Source organism: Branchiostoma lanceolatum, chromosome 7, assembly GCF_035083965.1.
Source record: "Branchiostoma lanceolatum isolate klBraLanc5 chromosome 7, klBraLanc5.hap2, whole genome shotgun sequence".
NCBI lineage: Eukaryota > Metazoa > Chordata > Leptocardii > Amphioxiformes > Branchiostomatidae > Branchiostoma > Branchiostoma lanceolatum.
In genome coordinates, this window is record NC_089728.1 from 9548202 (window position 1) to 9573664 (window position 25463).

Genomic DNA, 25463 nt, shown 5'->3' on the forward strand with positions numbered 1-25463 from the left:
ACCGCCAAATCATGCGGCGTGCGGCTGATTGCGTCCCCAATGGCAAGGTAGGGGTTCTCCCGATACAGCCCGATAAACATGGCTGCGTCCGAAATAAAGAATCATCCTGAGACGAAACCTTACAAACTAGCGAAATCATTGACTAGATTCTATGAAATCGTATATGTTTCAGAAGTAATTAGAATTAATTTTCGTAAGTATTTTATCGAATATTTCATAGGTTATGATTGCGGCATGTAAAATTGCCAGAAGGGCCGGACGCTATGGTCCCCGGGGCACGCGTCCATCGCCTTTCTACCGAAAACAAAATTGCGTCGTGCGGTGTGATTCTCCCAGTTGGGGCTGAGTACAGAAATACGAATATTACGTTAAGTTCAACATGATTTTGATACACGACAGTTGCAACTGTCTATCGATTAGGAAATGTGTATGCGGGTTCAAAACCTTTGGAGAATGTTTCCGAATTGGTGATTATCGCGATAAGTCCATATTGTATGTTATTTAAACTAGGAGAAGTGAATGTACAAAGCCACGTGAAAATCCCAACCGTTATACGTGTGTGTGTGACACAAGCAGAGATCGTTTGGGACGCATCGGACCCGAAACACGGCGTGAAAAGACATTGTTGCCGTAGTAAACACATATCCACTTCCCCCAAACAATACCACCAGCACCGGCCAGGCGTTTTGTGGACACGGTCCGGGCAGTAGCCTAATTCTGTCATCTCCCGAGACGATGTTTTCCTCGTCAATAACGAATCTCCCAAATGTACATGCCCCTTCCAACCCCCTTGTCCAGGGGCAAGATGCCTGTACATTTGTCTTTCTGTGAGGCAGCATGGAGCAAGTGTTACCAGTAACCCGACCCGATACTTGCAGGTGGAAGCACACAGTTAGGCAAGTGCCGGGCGCCGCCGCCACAAAATATTAGATCTAACCATATTACCGCGGCATGATAATACTGGTAGAAACACAGAATTAGGTTATCAAAACTGTAGATCACAGATCATGTTCTCAGTAATTTCGGGTCTGTGTCGGTGTTCGTCGGGGAGAGCGCGGTAATGGCACACCGAGGGGTTACATTAACGCATAAACGATACTTTTCTGCTTCAGAAGAATACAATGCTGAGCCACAAGCCAACGGAAATACAGTACAACCACAGTTCTCAGCGAGAAGTCTACAGCGTATAGAGTTTTCCACCGCCCATTGTACTCACAGATTATCTGACACGCACCTGACTAGACCTACACTACACAAAACCTTCCCCGCAACATCGCACAACAAAACACCACACGCACTCGCTACTGCTTCTCAAAAATGGATTTATTTGTAGGATGTTATTTTTTGTTCCAAAACCCTGTCTAGTGAAAGTGGTGAGTTTACAGGGGATGTTAGGACGACGCAACACAACATGTTATCCCCTGTGGTCCAACTCATACCAAACAAAGTCATCCGTGTAACACTGTAGTTGCTAAAAACATGGGGTTGTCTGTTTTCGGGCAAGCCGCCCAACAACAGGCTTCTAGAATTACTAAAAGAAAACGTAGCTGAACAAAATCACCTTTTTCTCTTCTTAAGTCTTACACACTTGTGCCTTCAAACAACAAATACACAGACAATATCGACTGGAAAAGTAAGAAGACAAGTCCGCTCACTTCACTACCTGGTCGGTGAGAACGGACATTCCCAAAATATGGCGCGAAATTATGTACAGGTGGTTCTCTCTTAGAAAATATACAAAGTGCAGCATAATTCAGACATAGTCTTTGGCAGAAATCTGGCTTCAATATCTGGGAACGGTCATTTCAAGCCCTTACAAAATACAAAGATGGAATCGCCCTCAGGATGTGAATTCACTATATGTCGCTGTCTGTTTCTCTTTCTTTTAGCAGCATTCCCACTATTTGCATAACACCAAGATTCACAGTAAGACTCAATAAAATCCTGACATGTCGTTAAATACTGTACGTATCGACACAGAGAGACATTAGATGGAATGATTAGTGCCTTGGTCGTGTCTTAAGTTAACGGAAATACATTATCGAACGTCAAAATATCTAATGAGAAAATGGAATCACATTTCCATTTGATGGCACGTGTTTCAGTCACAGTTGCACCAAACTTCCTAATGTCTGGCGAAATAAATATACAGATACACTTATCACACGGAAGCAGAGGTGTAATGAATTTGTGATACGATGAAGATCCGACAATGTCTTTGTTTGTCTGAAAGCGTTGTAAAACGACTTATCTCCCCTCCCATATAGCAGGAGCCGGGCGAGGACAGGACGGGGGCGCGGTACTTGAGAACACGGGTTCGATCCCCACGGGCGCTATCTTGAAGACAGATTGGTGAGAGCTACGGCGGCGTCAAACTCTCGGGGCTGGGACTGGTCCTCTGGTGCATTACTCCTGAGATGGAACAGAAAATAAACAAATAGATAAACAACAATCCAGGGTACTGTCAACACAACACAACACAACACAACACAACACAATACATATGGGTAGCTCATAAATCTGTAGTGTAGTCACTTATGTATAATTTCAAGCACACGAATATATTCATTCTCTTATAACACGTGACTGAATACGCCCTATAGTTCAGTTCAGAGTACTACGAGTGTTGGGTGTTTATCTAATTCAGACTATGATATCTTTTGGAGATCTCAGTATGGTTTGTTATGGAGAAATAATGTATAGAAAACATTCTAATCCATGCGCCTTGTCATATTTCACTGTAAATTGTACAATCATGACAAGAGCAAAAGAAAAGTAGAAAACAGGAAAATAAAAAGCGGAAAGGAAACATCAGAAACAGTTATGCGACAGTAAACTTGCTTCACTACACACTATCCATGGCAACGAAGAGAACCAATCAATCCAAGCACACCACTCTGTCCCGGATGTCATAACTCAAACAATCATTATTGATGACGTGTGATTATAAATCAATTAGGCGCCTAAGTAAATGTAAGCAAGCACATCAGCGAGCTGAGGCCAGCCCTTATAACCCCGGGCCCAGCGCGAACACACCAGACGAAAAACAGCCGCTACTCCTGATTTATAACGTTTGATCGTTCTTCTGAGATGATTTGTAAATTTGAAGGTGGCCTGACGGGTTTTGAGAAGTCACCCTAGGCTTTTCATCGTAAATCTCGACAGCGAAGAACATGCGCTTCAAGAATGAAACCTTAACGAAGTGTTCTTTCTGCCATTATCATTACAATTATTCAAATATATACCTTCATTCACTAGACTGACAAATGACGTTTATATTCCTGAATGGAAACGTCTATATTCTGCACTATGGTTCTTTAAAAAGGGGCTTTTTATTTTTTTATTCCGGTTCTAGATTTATAAAGGCTCTGGACTTTTATTCCATACACCTACTGTTTATAAAGGACCACTGTGTCTAATGCATTACTATGCCACACAAAATCAGCAATGATACGGAATGAAAAGCAGGACTTTTAAAGCTGAAAATTTACGAGAGGAAAATAAAGGAAAGACAGGCTGGAAGAGGTAACTCATAGCAGGGACGACAACTGATATTGAGAGAAGATAATGAAATTCAATTTACCTCGCTTACCTCTTTTGTACGGGTTTGAACGCGGTAGGATGGCCCTCGCTGTAGGGGCCTTCCCGGTATCTAGCGTTTGTTGGATTTGACACTGCACAAACGTAAGGGAAAAAATAAAGATACAATAAGAATACTATGGATACACAAAGTATGTTCATAACCAAACAGTTTTGCTAAGTCGGTGCGTTTAGCAGCTTAACTGATAATCATAAAAATTGAAACAAATTTATCTGATGTATCATCGTGGTCACGGTTTATTACTACGCCTATTTACTATAGAGAGTTTGCGTGTCAAATTTGCCTGCACATTGTTGGAAGTTAACTAAAGTGACGCTTTAACGTTACAGTGACCTGTAACCTTTTTAAATATCATTTGTATGCTCTTTGAGTGGGGCATTATTAGTAGGGCATGAATGCACATATGAACCGTTTAGTTCTACCTTGTCAAACAATGTTGAAAAAGGAATAATTTTCGCCATTCATCCATCGGTATCATATTGTTGTTGATGCATTTATCGTCTTAATTATGAAAACAAACAAGATCGGCAACGGTACAATGAATAGTAAGGGTGATACAATATGAGTAGTAACAAAAACAGACCATTATTTACAGACGCTATTATATGTGATGGTAACCCGGATTCTTATTTTTGTGCAAAAACAAAGATATCCATGTCGATAACAAATGTAACACTCGATACCAATGTTTAAGCCTTGATGTTTGTGCTCCGCGTTTTCTTGTTTCTATTTGCTGCAGTATGGACGGTCCGCTACAACTTGAGCCGGATTTAGGGGCATAATTTAGAAAAATCGAAATCTTGAAAGGGATAAACTGAGATCGTATAAAATCATAGATGAAAGATAACGTATAAGGATGGCTTGACTTTGATGATACAAAGTACAATGTTGCTGTTAGGGTTGTTGCATATGACTCACCTTCGTTTGTACCGGGCGAGTGTGTCCTGGCTACTCCGGCGAAGGCGTGCCCTCTCCCGAGGAAGGCATGTACTCCTGTCGGTGCCGTGGTCGAGAGAGTCCTGACGGGAAGTCCCGCTAAGGAGACGCCTGCGGGTAACTGTCCCGAGCTAAACACGGAGGTAGCGGCTCCTGGCTGCGAGGAAGACATGGCGTGAGTCCGAATTGGCTGGGAAAAACCGTTCACCCAGTGGCGGAGGTTAGCTACAGAGTCGAAGGGCCTGTGCCCGGGGAATTGTCCAGGTATGGTCGGGATAGCTCCGGTAGGAAGGGACCGCGGGGGTTCAGATCTCAACCCCGGACTGCTGCTGGTCGCCGTGTCGGCTAAGGACCAGATCTTTGGCTTGTTTTCGGTAGGAATCGGCGGGACCGGTACAGAGTTCGCGGCGGGACTGGGCTCGGGACTGGCCGGTCTCGGTGCAGCACTAATAGATCCCAGGGAATCAGCGGGGCTGGAGGACTGAGGCGGCGGCCGATAGTCCGATACTGACCCGCTGGTGTTGTCTTCCTGTCGGTTTTCCTCACAAGGATTTCCCACACCCAACTCCTTATTGTCTCTGTCTCCCTCCAGTCCTGTAACAGATGACAAGAAGCGGGAAGATGTATGAGTAGAGCTCAGTCAAACGGAGTAAATGTTGGAGGGATCAGGATCACCTAAAATATTTACACTGGCATAGGATTAGATGAAACCCATACCCAAAGCTAGGTCACGTAAATCGCAATCTTCCTAATCCAGTCGAGATCGACCCGTTTGTACAGGGGATCTGTATGTATATAAATGTGTTTATATTTGATACGAAGTCTTACCTCCATCATCCTCCCGATTTCTGTCTTCTCCGCCCTCTCTCCCATCTTCCTCGTCATTCTCGTTCTCACTGTCGCTCCCGTCTTCCCTCCTTTCGTCCCCACTCTTATTACGCGGCGACCATGTCATTTTGTTTTCCTTCTTGAGTCTCCTCCTGGCGTTCGCGAACCATGTGGACACCTGAGTTAGAGTCATTTTGGTGATGATTGCGAGCATGATCTTCTCGCCCTTGGTGGGGTACGGGTTCTTCTTGTGTTCATTGAGCCAGGCCTTGAGGGTGCTGGTGGCGTCTCGGGTGGCGTTTTTCCGAGGCGTTCCATCCATCGGACCATAGCTGTAAGATAAGGAAAACGCTTACTTGAATATAGTATACAGAACACAGAAAGCTAATAAACTAAAAAGGCAAACAAACATGTAATTAGACAGAACATAACACATGCTTGGCTGAGCGTCACCTTTTCGCAACATACAGCCGGTTTCAACCACCTGTATGATATTTCTCTTCACAGAAATCAAACGGCGCGCACCTTAGGAACCATATAGAGCTACAAGGCTTCTAACGTTTACTGTATGACGTTAGAGGAAGATTTTAGGAAAGATGGGGAGATGGACAGTGCTCGTACCCGCCGTAAGGATGGTACTGTGCGCCGGCGGCTAGCGTGGCCGGGTCGTACGGGTAGTAGGCGGTGGGCTGCTGCAGACCTGCCGACGGGTCGTACGGGTTCGCCTGGAAAGGGATTCCCAACAGAAAAATGATCAATGGAAAGGCAAACATAACTTTCTATACAGTACACTTGCTCCTGTCTTATACTTTAAAAAGGAAAATGATATGTGAAGCATAGATTAATGAATCAAATACAGATTGTGACATAGTAGAAATAGTAGATGCCACCTATGCCGGAATGATCATTTTGTAGAAGCGGTGCAGTATATGTCTATCATCAGCGTCTGTCCCCAAATCACATATATTTAAGTGGCTACATAAAGTGTACATAAAAGGTTGGAATTTACGTACGGAAGCCATTAGTGACAGGTGACAGGCCGGGGGCCATAATGCATACTCACCAACGGGGAATAAAAGGCCGACGGGTCGGCACCGAAGGAGGCGATGTAGCCCTGGCCGGCGTACGGCGAGCCGTACACGCTGCTGAGGGACATCTCACCGACCCGCGGCGGCACCAGCCCGGCCACCCTGCCCTCATACTGACAGGAGCACACGGCCTGGCCGGTGTGCGGGTCCGACATGATGGGCCGCCCGGCCTCGCAGCACGACGCGGCGTGGCTGGACATGAGCAACTGCCGTGGAGAGAGAACACAACAAAGAGTGAGTCGGGCCCGGCTTCCTCGGGTCAGGCGATGCAAATGAGCAGCAAAAATCGAAATGAGGAGGTGGTCTTATAGGTACGATCTTGCAGGGGTCGATGGGCAAGCTTGGGAAAGTGGACGAAGGTTAAACTCCATCGCCACATCACTTGGGCTTAAGTCCAACTTACCTGAGAAGACGACGGTAAAGAGTATCCAAAGTGTGGGTAGGACATCCCGACAGGCTTCCACACAATCCTCTACACGTTACACAAGCTATTGTCTCAGTATTTAGTCTCAAACTCCCATAACAGAACACTTCCCAAATGTCCCTTTAAAACAGAAAACTTAGTGCGGTGGTAGCTGGGCACGGTAGCCGGGGTGTCGGTACACGGTCCACACCTCACGGCGAGATAAGTCGAACTGATGCCTATCAACCCGAGAAGGCTGCAAAATACGCGCAGCGCGCCGGTGTTGATTTACAATGTAAACGATCGCTGTCGGTGCTCCTCACCACTCACCACCCACGGGCGTCCCGAGCATGGGGGTAGGGGAGAGAAGGGACCAGGGGCTGGTTCTGGGGAGACCGGGGCGTCCTCCGCCTGTGCTTCCGACAGCCAGTCACTACTGTGGCTACAGTTTACGTCCTGTGTTCTGTGAAGCAACATTACCTGTCACGGACCCGCACACACGTCTGACATGACAACTCGCTACCATCACCTTCCGCTGTCAATAAAAACACACAACACGTCCAATGTCGATTCGATGAAGAAAAGTTGCCCAGATCGTTACTACATCCCTTCGCCACTGCTCAAATTGGTTTTCAGCCAAACCCTATACCTGTAATACCTGTAAAGTTCAGATTTTCAAGTGGGAAACCGACCCCAAGTTCGATACAGCGCGTCAATGAAAGGTGCTGCAATATCCCATTGCTTCGCACGATGTCACTGCTAACAAGGTGGTTGTTTCCAGCCAGAAAACGACTGTCCTACCAGAACGCAGCCACGACCTATTCCAAATTTCTGCCTTTTCACCGACCACTTTCTTGTCTTCTGTGAGGTATGAAAACAGATATCATTAAAGGGGATATTCTTAAAACAACGGTCGTGTTTGTTGTTGTTTTCACACGCCCTATGCCTCTTTATGTACAAGCCCCCGGGAGAGCCACTTATGTGTAGATAGCTAAAGCATCTGGAATACAAACTAGGAAACGTTTATTAACGACTGACAAAATGTTTCTGGGAAACATATTCATGTAACCGTTAATAAAAACCTCCCGCTATGGTAACTGAAGACGATATCATCGTTTGACTGTAGCATACTTCAACCCATTATCACCCACTTGCGAACTAATAAGGCTTCGTCTGTCACGCCCCCCACAATTCATACAAATTAGGAGAAACAAAATCATCCCCTTCGACTTGAAATGCAGCAGTCTTTAAATGTAATTATCACCCTTTGTTGTTGCTAAGTAGTGTCTATTCAGGAGATGACAGCTTTGATCAATCGGCAGGCCCAACCTGTGTGGAGATGAGAGCCTTTTTTCTGCCGTGTCCTCGGGGATTGGGAGTTTTTATTTAGCCTGTTCTCCCCTTTGTCTGGCTGTCGGTATTATAGGCTGGTCTCCAGGAGGGAAGCCTGGCGCCTTTCCTCCGCTTGGGGGCGCGCATATCTAAAATATGCCAATCATTGGTCGTTACTAGTTGTCTGGTAGATAAATAGGGCTTCGGACGTTTGGTTTGGTTACCTTCGTGGCTTATTTGAAGGGCGAATGGTCAGTGGCTACAGGGACAGTATTGTTTGAATATATTTCAAATTATTGATGGTTATCAGCTGCAATGATAATAATGCCTATGTTTTGCCCTGAAGCTTGGAATGTTTTGCTCAGAATCTTATGGTTTACATGGCCATAGTGGAACGAAGAGATCCCCTAAAGAATGCTTCGATCAGCAGCGCCTCTAGCGATTACCACGTACATGGACTCTCTGTGTTAAACTTCACTTCTACACCATGGCCGTGAACGGCGGGCAATGCGGTACACCCCAGGTGACGTTTGTGCCCTGACATATCGACATTATCACACGCAGACACATATTATAGGACATGTCGTACATGTGATCATGAGTGCCTGACACTACAGGTCGCTTTATTGATTCGTGTATTATATTGTACTGTCATGTTTCATTCAGTGATGGTAGAAATATCGAGTCGTTATTAATATTCCGTAATGACAGGCAAATCTGTGATTCGTATGTAAAACATGGCTGTTGAAAAACCACAGAAAAGAACAAGAAAGGGAAAAATAAACCGATGAATATGAGGGCAAAACAGGGACAAATAATGTTCGTATACTGTTTGAATTTTACTGGTCGAAGCAGCATTGATATTTGTCTAAGTTGAAATTCATTTGTGGTCCCATGACTTAGACAAAAACATGCTGTAATTGTTGCACCGCGGTTTCAGCACTAGGGACAGCCCCGTATGTCACGGTGCGGCTAAATGAGACTCATACTCTACCAGGGTGAAGCAACCATTCGCGTGGATGGAACGATTTTAGAGGAGTTTATTAAACTCGACCTGGACCGTTCTGATGGTGATGCTTGCAAGACACTTATCTTGGAACAATGTGTACTTACATTTTTTTGGAACAAATTTGCAGACGTTTTACTTTCAGTTTCTCGGATTGAAGTCTGCAAATATTACAACTTATCACAGTACAGTTTGAAATTTGTGTTTGTGAAAGATTCAAACTAGATGGCACGCATTTAGATACCCAAGGGAATACCAAGTTCCACAACAACGAAAACGTCCCACATTGTTGCATGTAACTTTGAAACTTAACTTCTACAGGAGGCTAACGCGTACTGAAAATTTCACCGTTTCGACCTTCCCGATATCGGACTCTCAGCTAATGTAATTTCACACTCGTGTCAAAGGTCAATAGATTTTGTGACTTTCCAGTAGGATTTATTGCCCAAGAATACAAGGTGTTATCGGAAATAAATACCGGATTACACAAGTAATGAGGCTGAAAATGAATATCTGGTTACTTCAACAAATTACTGTGGCCGGAGGGTCGTCCGTCATGTGCACATGGCTGGTTTTACTATTTCTCCCGGGAGTTGACATATTGGCTCTGTGGTGAACACAATTCCACACGGGAGTTTCGCTTCTTTGTACGTGACAAAATTTGGCTTGCTTTTACGTAGAAAGCTTCGTGTATATGGATTTTATCATCCATCATATTTCTTGTATGATAGCATCTGGTGTATTGATGAACGACTCATCAGGTTGGTCATTATTTTTGAAAGGGGGAGTGGAAATGTTAGTTAGAATGGAGAGTAACTAGTTTGGACCCCTCCAACCCCACCCGCAGTGTGTGGTGGCAATATATGAAGTTGTTTCATTGTATTTTCACTACCGCAAAAGACACCTCGCTTTCATTGTCTTTTGTTTGTTTGTTAGTTTATGTTTGGGAACATGTCAACTCAAGGAGTTATGATGATACATCTGTTTCATTTGCCCCGAAGGTTTCCCTGTCAAAAGAAAACTACCCGAATCCGTGCTTATTTCCCCCCTTAAACTATTCATTGTTTAGATAAATGAGCGTAGATTATTTCCTGCTCTCAACATCAAGTACCTTTGTTGACTATAATTTTCTTGAATTTAGAACTCACAGTTTTGCATTCTTTTATAAATTTTGTTTTATTTGGTGTAGCTGTGACAGATGTGGACATGACAGTGGAGAGGCCTACAGCGGAATTACCATGCATTTTACATAGCCACAGTAGCCCTGCCATACAGCCCTTTTAACCTAATGAAACTTTTACTGAACAAAGGATTGGCTTGCTGGCAATTAGTATGGTAGGGCAAACATGTGTCGACTATTATGTGTGGACATAGATATGTCTTCATTTGTCAGTGTCGAGAAAAGGCGGCTTAATCAAGAACTTTCATCAAATAGCAATGTGGTCGGTTCGAACCCGATCGATCAGACTGGGTCGTGCACTGTGTGGACGTATGTTGGCTGCATTTGTCTTTTTTAGCACTCTATAAAGGATTAACACACATTATTTCTAAAAACATGAAATATGAAATTTAACATGCATGTGATGTATCCTTGTAAATTGAATAGAATGTAGTTGTAACACATAAGAACAACACATATCTACAAGTCAAGGACTTTTTATTTCAAAGTGTCCATTCCGGGATCCCCTCCGTAAATTTGCGTAGTTTTCTTCGAACAAAACTTTTGAACTCTTGGAGATTGAAAAAAAAACATATTCCGCATATACCAATACCGAAAGGCCGACCAAACGCAGTGTTCCACATTTTGCAAGCCAAGCAAGCAATCATTGGTAACAAAATGAGCTAATTTTCCAGCAGGTTTCCCAGACGTAATGCATGTTTTAGTAGCTTTTTTCATAAGATTGCCTGAGCTGACGTTCCGCTTGTGAGCAGAGGTTATTGATTGTAGTGATAATGTTTGCCCCAACCAAAGGTGCTGGTGGTCAGATAGCGCCGATGCCCTGATGGTGACAGTGAAAAATTAAGCAGATAACCTATCAACACTGTTACAATCGGGGGATACACATTCGCCACCGATTGCCTTTGGATTAAAAGTTGGATCGAGGCATAATTTCCTGGCCGTAAATGGAAAAGTCGATGGACATTTGCCCTGCTCCTAGTCTGATATGGAAGGTGTGACCACCTTTTGTCCACAGGCCACAAAGGAAATTGATTGCCAAAATTACATTGGGCTGCAAGTCTAGATATTTGCTGATTACAAAGGCCGGGTGATATCTACATGCAGCCGTGGTCATACGGACATGGCTGGACAACGGGAGATTATTAACCTTTCACACGTTGGACAAAAATCACATAATATTAGGTAATTTTTGCTATAAATCTTTTATGTCTATATCATATCGAAAATGCATCATAGCTGTTGCTCTATATGACGGCTATTGCATTATCATATGTGTGCAGCACAATGGAAGAGGATGGTGGCAACGAAATCAAATCCTTAACATACTGCAAAAATCAATGAATGGTAGTTGCATGTTATGTATGTTTTGTATACTATACAAAACATACATAACATGCATGATATATATATATATTGTCAGGATTTATATTCGAAGGGGATGCACGCGTACAATAGATAAATGCAACTGAGTTGCTGCCTCGTGTTCGTGTGTAATTTCGTGGATAATGCATGTACCTTGAGGCATGTGCGCAGCAGAGAAGTCAGTCGTCTTTTTGCAAGAGTTCTGTATAGTAAGATGTTCCACTTTGACCTGCAATCTCAAAGACGTCTTCTAGAGATCTCTCCCTCCTTCCAGACATCTGTAACGCCTCCCCAGACAACTGTAGGGTCTGTAATCCAATTATCAGTGTTGGGTTTGTCAGGGTCTGATGGGGGCCAGTGGGCGGGTCAACAGTTCTTGGCTCCTGTAGGGCTTAGGGTGTGGCTGAGCCGCTTCCGACACACTTAACAAACACAGGTAGGGTGGCCAGGTAGGATCACTCAACAGGGGGTGGGGAGAATTAAGGGGAATGTTTGACAGGAGTAACAGTTTCTAGGGATTGGTGTTGGAAAAGTTTACAAGTGTCGTAGGTGCCTTCACTCTGAAGAATGACACTACTACTGCAGCGTGTTATATAGATGTTGAAACTCTTAGAGTTAATGTTACTGAACCTTACATATCGGGAACCAAGATTTGTATTGTGATTTTAAAATGACATTGACATTAGCAGTAGGATGGATTGTGTAGAGGAATGTGCGATATTGGCACACGAGGACAAGATTTACTAGTATGTCCTAGATATCGACAGTAGTTTATTGCAAGAGCTCGAGCCGCAAGAAGATGCGTATGGAAATTTTAGTTCCTGGAAAATGCACAGCATATATGGTTTGGAATAAAGAAAACGTTTGATATTGCTTCGCTCACCTCTGTTAGAAATGTTTTCGGGCACTGATGAAGCTCTAATAATATATACCCTGTGGTAGGTCTATACTCGGTTCCCCATGTCTCTCAAAAAACAACACAGTGTCTTGAATTTTTCCTTCCAGACGGTGATTGACAGCTGGCAAAATGTCAACATGTTGAAACTACGCCCTACAAGTCTCAGAGTGACACCTTGCCTTGTTTTATCGACACTGCAAATATAGCTTGTACATATTTTAGTCAGATCGATCAAACTCAAATATTGTCTCATCGTGTTGTTTGCCACCTTTTCTGGTAACGGTGTTTACTCATGAAACAGCCATCTGATGAGACGAAATCGACTTAATGTACTTAGGCGGGACATTGTTGATCGATGATCGATTTTATCATTGTATAGTTCTATTGTTCAACAGGTCAAGTTTCCCTACTTATAATCTCCAAGCAGATGTCGGGGGGGGATATGGCTTCGTACGTAATAAGTGTGACATCTTTGCTTGTGTAATTCATCACGCCTCCGCTGGGTAAAATATTGGTAGACAAAATGAAGATTCATACAACAGCCAGCACGTCACAATAAATTACGGTGTGCGCGAGAATAAATGGTAAAATTTACAACAGGGCATGTTGACAACAGCAGAGAGGGATGTTGTGCCGTGGTATCTACCCTCCCTACCAAATGCCTCCTGTGTATTTGACTGGAGCCATGGCAGGCTATAGACAGTGACGTCATTGCATAGATCTTTTTAGTGATCACGTCCCTCCCTATAATCTAATAACATGACATTGGAACTGTGGTCCCGTCTCACGTATTATCAGCTTGATGTCATCTCGGCGACATCCCGACATTTGTTCTATTGTTCTTACATTGTAAACATTGATGAACGCTGAATAATTCAAGCTGTGGAGATGTTCCAAGCTGTGTATGATTACCAGCAAATTTCATTACATGCCCATATCAGACATTCTATATGTTCTGCTATTATTTATCTTCCCAATACTTGACATGATTAGCATTGAACAGGTTTGCTCTTTCCATTTATCAGGAGATGGATGGGAGGCTTTAATCTTTTTACGGGGCTCCTGTCTCCTCACATAATGAACTTGTAAGCATATCAGCAGCTAAGTTGATTTCCTGATGGCAATGGTGTCATTTACAGCACTTTTTTTTCTGCCATTTCCTGTAGAAGGGCATTAAGTCAGGTTGGAGAGGCTGATTTGATTCGGTAGGGCCGTTTTAATGGCCGCTGTTCATAAGGTTTGTGAGGCTGTCATTAGTGGGGTAGCTGCCTGCGCTCAAGCTAGTCATCAGAATTAATGTTGTATAGTTTAGTTTGCACAGTCTGCTGGACTCTTCATTCTGCACATGACGTGCAGTGTGTTTCTGCCACATTTGACAGGTTGGATGGGTAGAAGATTACAGTATAAATGTTTGATGTGAAAAGCTTTCAAACTATGAACGGCCTCTTCTTGGTAACAAAGACTGTTTCAAATGTTGATATGTTACACAATGCTTGTATAGATACCAATAATACTTGTGTGGATTGATTGTGCTTCTGTCAAATTGGGAACTTTGCCTGCTCTTGGTAATGGGAACTTTCGGCAAAAGCGTACACAGTGACATAAATGTAACCGTGTTTCTCGTTTCTATTGCACATATACATGATAACAAACAAATATCAATTGTAAATGTTTCGCATCGGTTTTGCTGAGATAGTACGGAAGTATGGCCTTTCCTCTTATATTGGACAAATTAAAAGAAATGAAGGAATTATAGTTTTCTATGAAAATCTCAGTCTTCGACTTTCCGAAAGCTAACAATGAATACAGTATTAGATACGCCATCTATACTTGACATGACAGAAATCTTTATTGATACGACAAAAGTACAGTGACTTTCCTAAGGTCTTCTACAACTATACATGCAAACAACAAACAATGGTGTACAAAATAATTAACCTAAGTACAAGTATATGAATACTTCAACATGTACATGAGATATAGTTGTGTAGAACACTAGTGCTTCCTTATCAGCAGACTTCTCATCATTACAAATAGCGCGCCAAAGACACATTTGGTAAACTAGCACACTAACATGAAAACACTGGACATGTTAACCTTTGATAAACAACTTTATAAATACAGGTGCTTCCTGGAAAGAAGTAAAACGGGGTAAATCAGTTCTGCACCTCGCAGCAACCCTCTCAATCCCTCAACATTTGTTTGGATCAATGGCAGCAAATGAGCAAAATAAATCTCCCAGCTTGTGTCGGACTACTCTGTGGGTTTAATGATGCCATAAAGATCCAACTGGTCATTAGAAGCTGTTCTCCACCGCCCACTGTGCTTGTTATTACACCACTACAAATTGCCCAGTGAGTTTGAGCAGCACAATTGGCTCCCTTGGCTGCACTTTACTTGGATCAGATCCAGTAACTGATATAGTATCTTTCAAAGCTGTTTACATTTGTCTGGTGTATTGAAAAAGACGTATGTATTGACTACACATGCAGAGAAAGGGATCAAAAGGCAGACATCCATGAACCTTTATTTCCTAGAATCATGGCAAAAAAAAATCAGGTTTATGGTGTGTCAGAGTTTGGCCTACTAATGGTAGCTCCTGTGGTGTGTGGAGACCTCTAATGTCCGCCAGTCCTTCTGTGTGCAGGGAAGTGTCAGAACCACTATTAACCAGTGGACTTGATGCTCAGCAGGTCACTGACATTTAGGCCATGTTGTTCTGCCCTGCCGCCTCCCCGCCGCCATCTTGATGATGACACAGAGACGCCCGCCCACAGCAGGACCCTCTGCTGTCAAGTCCACTCTGTAAGAACAAAGTCAACTGGACAGTTTGCCAGGGCAAGTCGGCAGTAACAAGCAGGTCAATTATCCTGACAAGATAGAGGTTCATGTAGAAGCTGTAAAGGTCTCATCTGAACAGAGCTGTAATTGTGCGTGTGCCAATTGGTGGCTTGTCATTACAAGTGTTTAACGATCCTAACGATCTTGAGGTGTATGAGAATAAGTGGATCTGCACCCTGAAGATAATTGGGCCATACATCAGCCACAATTAGCTGGCCTGGCTTGGGCGCCCCCTGTGCTCCTAACGAGCATTTGGTGCATGATAGAAGCAGGAACTCTCTTCATTCCCACCCTGGGACTCCATTGCCCAGCAGTAATGGTGATTTGTTACAAGAAAGTTGCATGTAGCCCGAGCAGGTATGTACTAATTGGACAGTGTTTGGAAACTTGTAACAGCGATTACAGGGGTGAGTACCATATATCATGGGTACATCCTGCGGTAACTACAGCCCGGGGTGAAATCTAGTCTTGCAGAGGGGCAGGACGTTAGAGTGGAGTCATATAACACAGCAGGGCGATCCTGTAGACACAGTAAATCTACGAAGAAAGGCTATTGTTAGTATCCACAAACTGCTTCCTGGTGTGACAACGCGCCCAATGCAATGCTGGGAAAAAGAACCCATCTTGAGTAGTGTTTATTCGGTGCATGAATGGATGTCTTAGTTATGAGCCGTTTAGAAGGAGCTCGATGGCCCTCTAGGATACTGCTAGTTTGGTTGGCTGGTTATTTGGTGCTCGCGCCGTACTACTTGCATCTCTGTCGACTTTGTAACATACAAATCACATCTTTTTTTTTATTGTTCCACAGGCTATAATGTTGCAAAGTGCACATATCTGCTGTGACAGAGCCAGACTATGAGGGCCTCTATGAAGACCGAAGGCAATGTTGACCCTGACCTTGGTGCTGATATGTGATTACTGTGCTAACAAATCTCCACTTGCTTTGCAACGTCATAAGAACACAGATAGTTATAAAAGCAAAAGGAAAATAAATCAAAATCTGAAAGCAGAATTTTCCCAGTGTTGCTTCTTGGCTCTGTTCACAAAGCAAATGTGTTTTGTTGTAGTTTGTAGTCTCCTTTGTTTCTTTTCTCCCTTTGTGTTTCCCTGTCTTCAACTAATTTGTTTTTCTTTCTAATGCCTTTCACATCACTATAAGCGTTTTCCCAATTACATACTGACTCATAGTCGATAAGGCCCAGATCATGTACCCCTGGCTAAAACACAAATCTTTTAAAAGATCTTAAGTGCGTCGGGCAGGGTATGTTAAATGAAGGTACTCCTTCCGTGAAATTGTTGCGCATTTTGTGCAGGTTCGTGCTTTGAGAGGTTCGTGTGTTCTGAGCGGCCCTTTGCAGTAACTAGTCTCAAATAAGCCCACGTTACTCCATTGTGACTTCTCGGCGGGATCCGTAACTATGATTAGATTTATAACATTATACCTCGGTCATATTTATTTGTCTATTTCACCAGGGGTCATAGGCTAGCCATGCATGGAGTCTATGTGCAGACGTCTTTTAAACGAAATCAGTAACTTCTGAGCCTTATCACAGATGAAGAAAGATTTAGCATTTTTACTATATATGACGTACTTTCCATCCAAAGACAACTACATTCCCATGGATGTCTCCGGGGAGGGGGCAGACGAGCAGACATAGATAACACGACTGTTATTGGGAAGGCGGGGTTCGAAGGTGTTCCGATGAGTTTAAGATAAACTTTTCCCTATCAGATAACATGGTGTGGGTGGTCTTTCCTGAAAGAAGAATTCTTTAATATGTTACTTGAGAGACAACACCATTCTGAATTAGCATTAACATTCTACAAGTATAGTACGTGAAGTCAGTTGTACAGATATGCAGAGCAATGTACAAGTCGTATCTTATCAAACGACTACAAAATTCTGCTTCTCATCTTTGTCCATTGTATCTGTAATGACTTTGTAACCATAATGATAAAGAATCCCTGCTCATATATATATATGGGTGAGAAAACTGTAGCACCGATATTCTTCTAAAATCTACTTCGCAATCTATGAAAAAGACCCCTCTTACTGCGTCTTTTTAAAGGCGTGATACAAAAACGTCCACCTCCGATCGGCAAACGCCACTAGTGGTGTCAAGCTACAAACACAAGGCACGTAAATCTCGTGCTAAGAACGTGCAAAGCCCTTCCACCAACTAATGGAGGCATTTTATCAAGAGAAGAAGACAAGAGATAAAACGTCGCTTTGTCCCTCAGCTGAAGTCTCGCCTCGAGCTACGAGACAGGACATCGTGTAAACATCAATTAGAAATATGTTATCTTTTTTGTAGCGGTATCTGATCTCCCATTACCACCAATCTAGATTTTACGCGGATTTCAGTCTTCTTTAGTTCTAGAGTAGGGTATTAGTATTGAAGAATTGTTGGTTAAACAAAGATTAAGGCCTTGATCCGGGCGAGACACGATGACGACGAATGGAGCTCCCTGGGTAGCCCGGCGCCTGGTACCGAATCTGCACAAAGGGAAGTCCTTCCCTATGTTCAAACTTTGGGATGAACGGGTAATCTTTGGTTTAATTAAGAAAAATGGAAAAAGTTTGGGCACAAAATCCTCCCGTTTCAAGTTTCTAAAATCACAGTCTCTTGGTAGTTTCGTTTTTTGCTGTTTTTGCTTGCCTGAGATATCGTTTACTGTTATTTAGTTAAGCAGTCTTTTTAATCTGTACGGCGTGACCAAGTGCCCATATTCACGCACATCAGACTCTAGAATGAACACGACACAGGTCGATTTAATGAGATTGCCTGGACCCTGTTGGTGGGCCACTTATCTGTAGTGTTTCCTTTTGTGGTGTCTCTAGTTCTCACGCACTGCAGACATAGACGCGAACAATTATCACGCGGAGAATTGGTAAAAACAAGGCAATAATTATCCTCATTTCCATGTCTTTGACTGCCCTTTTGTTTAAATAGATACTCTTGTTTCTAAACGCGCTAGACAATAGCCCTTCATTATCTACGGTGCTTACGGCCCACACAACTGGTTATTCATTTGATTGTGACAGGATGTACGGGTGTATTGGTAGGTTTCCTTTTTAGAAATCTGCAATTTGCCCTTTTCTAAAACAGACTTTAAGATAGTGTTTAGTATGAGTATGAGTGAGTAAAGTAAATTGGTGGTCAATTGTCCTATCTGCCATATTCGAGGACGTAAAGGTTTTGGCTTATTTTTCCTTTTCTTCTTTCCTTGTAACGTTACATGTGCACGTTTCCTTTGTCGCCAGGCACATAAATATTTCGCTCCATTCACGTCCGCGCAGTGCATATGCTGGTCGTGTAGCCCTGGCTATAACAGCCTTTACCATTCGGCTGGTTAAAAGACTGGTCCCTTTGTTGCCTAACGACATATTTAACAAGTGTGAAAATAACGCATACGCATGCTACCATCTGGGTCGGAGGAATTACACGCCTCCCATTTTCCGGGCATCTGTTAGCTGCGGTGCCACCTGCTTGCCTCTGGGGCAACTTTAATCGCTTGTAACAACGTCAAGGTAAAGAAACCAAGCGTGATTTATGCACCATTAACAGATGAGGTGGGAGGGAACGTGGTAGTTGTTCATCTAATCTTCTCTAACGGTGCTCATTACGACTTCACACATTAACATCAACGTGTGAATTACTTTTCCTTTCTGTTTGGAACCACGCACTGATTCATATTGATGACGACAATTAAGAATGCGTGTGTGCCGCACAGTTCGTCTTAATTACTTTTCATTTCTGCGGTTAAGTGCGTCTCGTTGAAACAATGGCGGCTCCGATCAATCACGTCCCGTCCCCAGGCGGGCTGACAACCACTTCTCTCTGTCAAAAGAGCAGTTCCCGGGAAGACCCCTCTCTCCTGAGCCCCGCACTTTATTAAAAGCCCCTCCTGGTGCCGAGCAAGGGGAGGCCTTCCCACAGCCATTTGTGGAGAATTGGTCTCGTGGGGAGTTATTGGCGCCGATTCTGTCTCAGCATCAGAAGAAGGGTTTCCGTATAGTCCTTTGTACTTACTACCTAGTCTCCACATACTAAATCTATCTAGCACTGATTTTCATACATTATGCACCGCATACAACAGCCTTTTTACAAACATTTTGGTGACACAGCTCTTTGGTAGAATAACAGATGCAAAACATGCTTGTCATCCCCTAGCCCCCACCCCCCTCGGAAACAGTTTTCTCTTTGCACAAGCAAAGGTGTTACTTCTCTAGTGGTCGTATGCGAAAGATTCCCTTATTTCTCTTCTTATGACACAGTTATAGTTTAGGATAAGATCGTTGTAACGTTCCAAATGATTTACGATCACACTAATACATACTTGACTACAATTGATACACATTCGTTCAATATAGAATACGACAAAGCCACGATTCAAGCGGAAACCCATCTATGTGGTTATTTAGCACCACAGTAAAAGGGTACTAGTACTAGTGCATTACCAACAGCTCAGCCATGCCCCCTAACGATGCGAGTTGGTACTGTTCGCTTGAAGGCACAGTCATCGGGTGGGTTCAACAGCAGGTTGTGGTCCGTATGTGTTCAGCCTACCCGTTAAGTCAGTGTTCGTAAAATAAGGTGAGAAACAAATTCGGATCCGCATGTGTCCATCAGATATAGATTTTGAGAAATGGATACAAATAATGTGGTAACTTGCATTGATAACTTTGTGGTCACTGGAATGTTGACGTTACGTAATCATTTGGAAAGTTTGGTTCGAAGGCGCTGGGATTACTAATATCACCCTAGGCGCGCATTAAGAAAATTCAGTGTCATAATGTCACATCATCACTTCAAAATGTTATTATGAGAATTACCCCAGGTCCAAAGAGGAGAACTATCAACGCATTAGAAGGTACATAACGGCTTTATTCTAGTCCGGGGCACTGACCATGTCACAACACCACTGAACTTTCACCTTTCATCCATTACCCATAATATCCCATCCAGGTGTTAAGTGAGCCCCTGTCACCCTGGTGTCCCTCCCCTGATCTTGTCCTCCTCCTTACACAGTTAGGGTCTGTAGGAAGGGTGGGATGTGTGTGGGAAATGTTTTATTACCCCATGATAAACTGGGCTGCCATGTTGATGGGGAGACTGACAGGTGACAGACAGCTGGGCTTGTTGAACAAAGAAAGATGTCCAGACAAACATTGGCCATGACCAGTGGGGACCATGTTAAGTTGTATGTGACAGGTCGGTGGCAGGATGGATGGCTGGGAGGCCAAAGGTGTGTTTATGATTTATACAGGGTGGGATTAGTTACTGCCTGTGGTGTCTTTATGCTGCAATTGGTATGTGAGACTGGAGGCAGGGCACAGCCCTGGGGAGGGATCCCTTCTGATAGCTGGTCATTATGAGCAGCAGGAGAAGGGGGACTTCAGCAGGCTGAACCTTACCAACTAGACAACTGGAGATCACAATGTCACAACAGCAGCTGGTTTGGAACAGTGGAACTGTTCACAAATCTCTCTAAACATCGGGGTAGTTTGTTCAGAACAAGTTAGATGATAAAATATGTTCTTGTTATATCTTGTCGATATGATAAATGTCTTGTGGTATCTGCATTGGAGATATCAATTTTGCACATACACATTGTACCATATTTTTGCTTTCGGAACTTTTCATGTTGAATCTTTCAAAATTGAAAATCAAGGTCTTCTCTCAAATCAGAGAACCATCCATCTTTGAAGCATATCGATCCTTCTCGTCATCATTTTTCAGTGAAAAATATATCTGACTATCTAGACAATGAAGTTTAGATAGGTGTTTTTATCTCTGCAATTATATAAGATTTTGTAGTCTAAAAGACTTAGTGTTTTGAATGCTTTATTCTGTGGCAGCTGTTTCAACAATATGCTGGCAAATTTGACATTTGCACATTCTAGCAACTAAGTTGGAAGAAGTTAGGTAGCTATTAATCTAACTTTAGAAGGTCTTTTTTGTTGATATTCACATGTTATATCTAGCCTGGCTTGCTATTTCTTATCTGATTCAAAACTTACAATATCGCCTTCACCCTGAGTCCACCTGTGTATGTAGTGCTCCCTTCACCCCCTTCTTGTTTTCATGTATGTTTGTAGGAGAAGACATTGCTTCTCCTTATCTGATACAAAACTGACAACGTTGTCTTCACCCCTGACTCCACCTGTAGTAGTTTTCCCTTGGCCTGTGCCCATGTAATATAGATGTTTGTAAGAGAAGACATGACTTCTCCTTATCTGATACAAAACCGACAACGTTGTCTTCACCCCTGACTCTACCTGTACTAGTCTTCCCTTGACCTGTGCCCATGTAATATAGATGTTTGTTAGAGAAGACATTGCTTCTCCTTATCTGATACAAAACTGACAACGTTGTCTTCACCCCTGACTCCACCTGAAGCAGTGTTGGCTATGCAGGGTTTCAGCTGAGATCACTTGTCTTAATTGAATCTGTAGACTGAGAAGAGATAAGAAGGAAAGTGTGGAGAAGTCTCCCTCTTCAGGTCTCTTGGAGAAAAAAGTACCATGGGGAGGGCAGGGAGCAAAAGCTCATTTGTGAGGAGAAATTGGATTAGTTATTGTGGGTATAGCTGACTGGCTTCTACCCTAAGTAATTACCTGATACCCTGACTGGCCCAACTTACCCTGCTGACAGATGTGAGAAGTCATAAGGCTTTTAATGTCAAACATTATAGGATTATAAAAAGTCAGATTAAACTTCAGTAGCATTACAAGATTTAATCTGGGAGAGTCCAATCAATGTGATACAGAGTTTGATGAGCACACAGCTATTTCACAGACTATTAAGTCTGGTGCACACAGAATCAGCAACCATGTAATGTTATTCATGTTGGGCTGAGTGTTGAATATATTCATGTAGTATTGACTGGAGACTGGGAAGACTTGCCCCAGTAGCTTTGGTTAATAAAGTGGTCTTGTGGTGTGTAGCAGCATCCTGCTTGGAGCCAAGAGACTCCTTCTAACCAAAGCTTTAATTGTCTGGTGGGAACAGGTCTCAGCTCTACATGCAAATGAAGCCATCCAACCTTCCAATTATCAGATGTAATATTGTGGCAGTCATGCTTATAATTAGTTATAATTCTGAAATAGGAATTAATCTGTGTGTAGATCAGCCTCAATCAGTAGTAATTTGAGTGTTGTACAGCATGAAATCATGTCAGATAATCTCTGTACATGCAGGCTAGTCCAGTGAGAAGAGACTGGGATGTTCCAGCACCACCAGCTGAGCAGGAAGGGGGTGGATCTCCAGCCAGCTGGCAGCCGCCCTACCAACAGCCAGATCTTGTCCGCCGACAGCCACCTATAAACCAGGAACAACAGTGGATTAGCAAATAATTCCAGGTCTTCCAATAATTCATACCTTGAACCCAAACTCCTTTTGGCAGTGCTCTTCAACTCAGTTCATATAACGTTATGACATACACTTTGGTTATCAGAGCTAGTATTTCCTTTAAAAGTCGTGAGTCAATGCTGAAGGATTTTCACTTGATATCTTTGAGAGCATGAGTAAGAAACATTTAGTATGCAATAAATGGATTGGATTATTTTTACTCTGGAGAAGGTAGGGTTAATAAGGTTACAACAATACTTTCCTATCTCTCTTTGGACTCTTCATCAAACTAAATCACTGCAGATCATCACAAAACTATACTTTTGGAAATAATGTTGTGGTTGTAGATGACAACTCATAAACAAATACTGGCATTTTCCATATATGGTTAAGCCTGAACTACATGGTATTAGTTCTCATGATTTATAGCCCAGGTGGCTGCTATTACAAACAGTATCTATATAATTATTGTAAAATGTACCTGCGGGCAAGAGAATTTGCCCCAGTACTAGTTTAGAACACAGCTTAATAACATACAGATTGCTTTGTTTGTTGTAACATATTGAGGTGGCAAGAAGTGTAAATAATTTACACAGGTGTGTTCTCCCATATTGGTAATTATATTGTAACAGTGGAGTCATTGAATCCCTGCTAGCTGTCAGGACATATCAGCACTCATGCATGGGCTGTTGATGTCCCCCTGTGGCGTTCTTGTGTGCCATACTTTATAACAAACACAAAGTGCAAGGTGTTATCAAAATAGGTCAAAAAATTTGTGGTTAATCATAATGTGATAGATAGAGGTTATGGTTGATTTTTAATGCTGCACAGTATTTGACAATTGTGCCCTTAAATTGCATAATAAACACAATCTTTTCTATCAATGATCTCCTGCATATTAATAGCAAGTAATTACCATTGCTCTTCATGATTTGCCTTTTTTAATGTCCATTTTCTATGTATAGTTAGGTCCAGGACAATATCATCACACATGTGTCTGTATAAATTTTAGTGAACAATTCACAATTGGATTGAACATGGTGGAAACTTTAAAATGAATTTTACTGATTTGAGATTGGAGTAGATCAATTTGTGGGAAGCTTTTTATTCAATGCCTGACTTTCTTTTAATGAAACCAACATTTGAACAAGGCCAATGGTCTTTTGTTTAATACTTTATTGTGAAAGCAGGTGCATGCTAAGAAGCCTAGATTAAGTCTTAAATCTTGTGAAATTGCTATAATGTGTATCATCCTTAATAATTGCCTTTGAAAACTGAGGTACACTGCAAATCAATGATGACAATAGATATTGATTGTCCCATTTGCTTGATGATAATGTGTCCCTCATTTTGTGGTGTGAAAAGGTGTCTGATGGAAACAGAAGTTGCAGGTGTGCTTGATAATTACGTAGGAACATAAAAAGGCTTGAGTTGTCAGACACGTATTCATCATCTCCATACTAAAACCTTGCCTGCAGCAATCCCTGCCCACAGCCGACAGATTTATGTCATGTTGTTCCTTACATTAAGTGAAAAGCCCTTTGTGTTAAGTGTGTAAAAGTGCCTGTGTTAAGGTGGATCTAATGTGTCTTATGTCCCTCATGATGACCACTTTATGAGCTATATTAGTATCACATCTACTGTTACCATCGTACTTATTGCAGCTGGGCTTGTTATGAATTGAGTGTGACACTTTCCAATAACAACATTCTGCCCAGCTCTAACCTTGGAGTGGTCTCCTGATGGAAACATTTGTAAGGTCAGAGGATCAGGGAACCCACAATATCTGTAACTTTATCATCACAGTTTTATACCACAGCACAGGAGAAAGTGTCTTTAGAAGGTTGAATAATCGTAGAAGTTTGTGGAGTGTGAATCGTTTCCCTGCCCAGGTCCTGACAAATCTGCCCATTCTGATGATCCTGTGGCTGTGGCTGTGTAACCTCCAGTCATGCTACATTTGCTGCACAATGTAACCTGGGATTTTATAATTGGCTTTCATTTAAGTGTTGGTCATGCCATTGCTGTGATCAATTATTTGTCATTGCTATATCATCATTTGTTCACATGCAGCTCCAATTTTGTTTGGTCTTTTAAAGGTCAAATTCAGAAAAGCTCAGGTCAGGGGTTATCAATGTTTAAGGCTATAGTCTGAAGCTGAATATGTACAGTAAAAGGGTGTTTCATGTGTTCTTTGTTATTGGTGTCAATCTCTTTTGTGTGAAGTCCCAGCATGAGCTATGCTGAGTCACAACCATCCATACTTGTGATAAGTTTGTAATCAATTTGCACAGATGAGAAAATGCCAGTCTGACTGTTGTAATCCTTTTAACTTTGCCTGTGGTGCCATCTGTTACTTATCCAGGGTGTTGGGCCAGCACAATGTTGGAGTGGGGAGATTCTAATCATTCAGTTAAGTCTGGACCCAGAGGGAATGTGCAGCTTTCAGCCTTAAATAAGATTTAGACGGATAGTCCAGATATCCTAGAGATATCCCTCTCAGCTGTGCCGTTGGCCATATTCCATCCCCAATTTAGAAAAAAAACAGTTGCAGACAAAGATTCAAACTGTAGAAATAGCAACTTTTTTAATGTGTAGCCCATAACATCCTCCTCTTAAATGTCCAATTCAAG

General features: G+C 42.6%; 1 protein-coding gene and 1 long non-coding RNA gene across 4 annotated transcripts; one reads left to right on the top strand and one right to left on the bottom strand.

The window, feature by feature from the left end:
- Positions 1-1305: 1305 nt before the first annotated feature.
- Positions 1306-7588, bottom strand: LOC136439102 (iroquois-class homeodomain protein IRX-4-like). Of its 3 annotated transcripts, none has more exons than XM_066434285.1 (7): positions 6857-7580; positions 6429-6659; positions 5987-6090; positions 5366-5697; positions 4520-5131; positions 3584-3674; positions 1306-2412 (listed from the first exon to the last, which is right to left on the bottom strand). In XM_066434285.1, the coding sequence occupies exons 1-6, from the start codon at positions 6899-6901 to the stop codon at positions 3589-3591; spliced, it is 1410 nt and encodes a 469-aa protein (XP_066290382.1). In that variant the 5' UTR covers positions 6902-7580; the 3' UTR covers positions 1306-2412; positions 3584-3588. The 3 variants fall into 3 exon arrangements, with proteins under 3 accessions (XP_066290382.1, XP_066290381.1, XP_066290384.1); XM_066434284.1 differs by having other exon boundaries at positions 3593-3674; positions 6857-7577; XM_066434287.1 differs by lacking the exon at positions 3584-3674 and having other exon boundaries at positions 6857-7588.
- A 12789-nt stretch (positions 7589-20377) lies between these two features.
- Positions 20378-25026, top strand: LOC136439103 (uncharacterized). Its single transcript, XR_010756492.1, has 2 exons — positions 20378-20725; positions 22680-25026. It is a non-coding gene; the product is annotated as an uncharacterized lncRNA (long non-coding RNA).
- Positions 25027-25463: the final 437 nt, after the last annotated feature.

Bases quoted from the DNA above. Each gene is read 5' to 3' on its own strand.
- LOC136439102 (XM_066434284.1), bottom strand. From the start codon at position 6,901: ATGTCCTACCCACACTTTGGATACTCTTTACCGTCGTCTTCTCAG. The intron at 6,091-6,428 runs GTGAGTATGCAT...ATCCCTTTCCAG, and splicing joins CGGCCTTTTATTCCCCGTTG to GCGAACCCGTACGACCCGTC. The intron at 2,413-3,592 runs GTAAGCGAGGTA...GTTCCATCTCAG, and splicing joins TTCAAACCCGTACAAAAGAG to GAGTAATGCACCAGAGGACC.